The 3,051-nt window shown below is 55.9% G+C and overlaps 1 protein-coding gene across 1 annotated transcript in view; it reads left to right on the forward strand.

Moving 5' to 3' along the window:
- Positions 1-2,832: 2,832 nt before the first annotated feature.
- Positions 2,833-3,051, forward strand: part of LOC103269305 (paralemmin-3) — a gene marked incomplete at its 5' end in the record, with an annotated part of 2,186 nt that continues 1,967 nt past the window's right edge. Inside the window, one exon of the mRNA XM_021717029.1 lies at positions 2,833-2,878. Within this exon, the coding sequence (XP_021572704.1) occupies positions 2,833-2,878 (46 nt within the window). The remainder of the gene's footprint in view (positions 2,879-3,051) is intronic.

Genomic DNA, 3,051 nt, shown 5'->3' on the forward strand with positions numbered 1-3,051 from the left:
GGGGAGCGCGGAGAGGGCGCGGCCAGCAGGCGCCCCCCAGAAGATGGGTGCTGGAGCGCAGGGGCCGCCCGGAGCGCAGCTTCACCACCGGGTCCACGTTCAAGTCCATCTTCTGCCGCTACTTGGCTCTGCGGTCTTGAGCAAGTCGATGTCCCTTCTTCCCGAGCTCCGGTTTCGCCCTCTCTCAAGGGGGAAGGACAGCACGGGCCTAGAAGCGCTTTTGGGAGGCTGGGCGAGGCTCTAGCTTAGCACCAGGAAGAGGCACAAGGGACGGGCTGCAATACGGTCACTCCTGTGGCCTGAGTGAGGAGTGTGGTCAGGAACGGTGGGCAGGTGGCCCCGGGACGTGGCCTCCTCGGTGGGGAAGGGTCGCCATGAGATGCCCTGGTGACTGGATCCATCCACGTGGGTTTTGGGTTTTTGTTTTGGTCACACCTTTATTAAGATGTAACCCAGAACTAGCCAGGCGTGGTGGCCCATGCCTGTCATCCCAGCATTTTGGGAGGCAGAGGCGAAAGGATTGCCTGAGCAGCTCGGCGAGACCTCATCTCTACAATAAATCAAAAAATTAGCCGGGCGTGGGGGCACACACCTGTGGTTCCAGCTACTTGGAAGGCTGAGGCGGAAGGATTGCCTGAACCGGGCAGGTGAAGGCTGCAGTGGCCTGGGTGACAGAGTGAGACTCCAACTCAAAAACCACAACAACAACAAAAAAGATGTAATCGGCTGGGCTCGGTTGCTCAGCCTGTCATCCCCAGCACTTTGGGAGGCCGAGGTGAGTGGATTGCCTGAGCCCACGGGTTCGAGACCCGCCTGGGCAACTTGGTGAGACCTCATCTCTACAATAAATCAAAAATTAGCCGGGCGTGGTAACGCACGCCTGTAGTTCCAGTTACTCAGAAGGCTGAGGCGGACGGATCGCCGGAGCCCAGCAGGTCGAGGCTGCAGTGGCGGGGAGCAGCCACTGCACTCCCGTCTGAGTGACAGAGTGAGACTCCAACTCAAAAAAAAAAAAAAAAAAAAAGATGTAATCCAGAACTTGAGGCCAGGAGTTCGAGACCATACTGGACAACATAGGGAGACTGTCTCTAAACATAATAATACATTTTTTAAAATTGCCCAGATGTGGTGGTGCACACCTGTAGCTCCAGATACTCCAGAGGCTGAGGCAGGAGGATCACTTGCTCCCAGGCCTTTGAGGCTACAGTGATGATTGCACCACTGCACTCCAGCCTGGGTGACAGAGACTCCATCTCTAAAAACAAAAGATATAACCCACATGCCATACAATACATGGACTTTTGAACAACAGGACACTTCACATTACAACCTGGCTCTTTGGGTATTACTTGACAGATCTGGTGACATTTACACCTGGTCGCAGTGGAAGTCTGGGTTTTCCACAGCCCCTGCCTCTCCCTGATGTCTTACCTTAGCTCCCAAGAGCCTGCTGGATGTCCAAGAGGGAGAGGAGGCCCCTTACTTATCTGGGGAGGCACTTGTGTGGTTTGGGTACAAACTAGGAGTTCTTCACTGGAGACATGCAGGGTGTGGTTTCTGGCCCCAGGGAGCCCAAGCTCCAGAGAAGGAGACAGGCTTCAAAGAGGGGAGCCCTTGGTGTGGGGGTAGCCCAGAGGAAGCACCTGAGAGAGGTTGGGTATTCAGGAAAGACTGCCTGGAGGCAATAACATCCAAGCCAAACCCGGTGGGACCCAGTTGAAGAACTGTGAAGAATTGATAGGCCCAGGGTGGCCTGATGGCGACCCCCAGCTCCCTAGGCCTCTTCTCGTCTTGCTCCCCTCTGCACTCCAGCCCAGCCACACTGACCCTCTTTTATATTCCGGGACCGTGCCTAGCTCACTGCAGCCCCAGGGCCTTTGCACTTGCTGTCCCTGGTGCCTGGGATGCCCTTTCCCACCGCTTGATCCATGGCTGGCCCTTCTCACCCTTCGGGTCTGTGTTCTGTGTCATCTCCTGCAAGTGTCCCTCCCATGTCTTCTGTCTAAAGGAGGCACCCCTACTTGGGAGGCTGAGGCGGGAAGATGGCTTGAGCCCAGGAGTTCGTGGCTGCAGTGAGCAATGATTGAGCCATTGCAGTCCTGCCTGGGCAACGGAGCAAAATTCTGTCTCTTAAAAAATAAAAATATGTAAAAAGGAAGCACCCCATGACATCCCGGACACTCCCTGGCTCCTAGTCCTGCTTTGGCTTTCTCGTCATAGGCCTTCTCACTTGCTGAGATTATATCCTTTTTGTTTGTTTTGTTAGAGATAGGGTCTCGCTGGAGTGCCGTGGCACAATCATAGCTTGCTGCGGTCTCTAGCTCCTGGGCTCAAGTGACCCTCCTGCCTCGGCCTCCGTGTGCCACACCCAGCTAATGTTTTTTTTATTTTTTGTAGAGACAGGGTCTAGCTATGTTGCCCAAGCTGGTCTCAAACTCCTGGACTCAAGCACTCTTCCTGCCTCAGCCTCCTAAAGTGCTGGGTTGACAGGCATGAGCCATCATACCTGGCCTGACGTATTATCCCTTTATTTGCGATTTTGGTTGTTGGAATGTGAGTGCCAGTAGCAAAGGGCTTAAGTGTCCCTCGTCTATAGTAACCTCAGTAGCTGGCAGAGTGGTGGGCTGCAGGAACACAGTATTAGTTAAGCACCTGCTGTGTGCAAGGCCTTGGAGCAGAGGATGTTTAGGCAGGGGATAAAGACTGAGTGCAATGCAGTTTGGCCCTGAGGGTAGTAGGGAGCCACGGAGGGTGTTTGAGCCGGGGTGGGCATGCAATGAGCATGGAAGCAGGCTGAGGGCTCGCCTGACCATGTCTCCGCCCTCCCTGCAGGGTCACCGTCCTCTCTCCCAACCCGCAGCCGAGGCAGGTCCTGCAGGTGAGTGGTGGCGCCCCGGTCTGGAGGCTAGGTTGCCCCGAGAGGGTGAGTCGAGGGGAACGAGGGGGACCTCTCGGGCCTTCCTCACCCTTCCTTCGCCCTGTCCTCTCTCCTGCGACGCCCCCAGGCCTGCCGGGTCGAGACAAGAGAGCCTCCCTGCCGGCGGAACCCGG

The sequence above is a fragment of the Carlito syrichta genome, unplaced genomic scaffold (genome assembly GCF_000164805.1).
Source record: "Carlito syrichta isolate Samal-C Ts95f unplaced genomic scaffold, Tarsius_syrichta-2.0.1 Scaffold309188, whole genome shotgun sequence".
Lineage (NCBI taxonomy): Eukaryota > Metazoa > Chordata > Mammalia > Primates > Tarsiidae > Carlito > Carlito syrichta.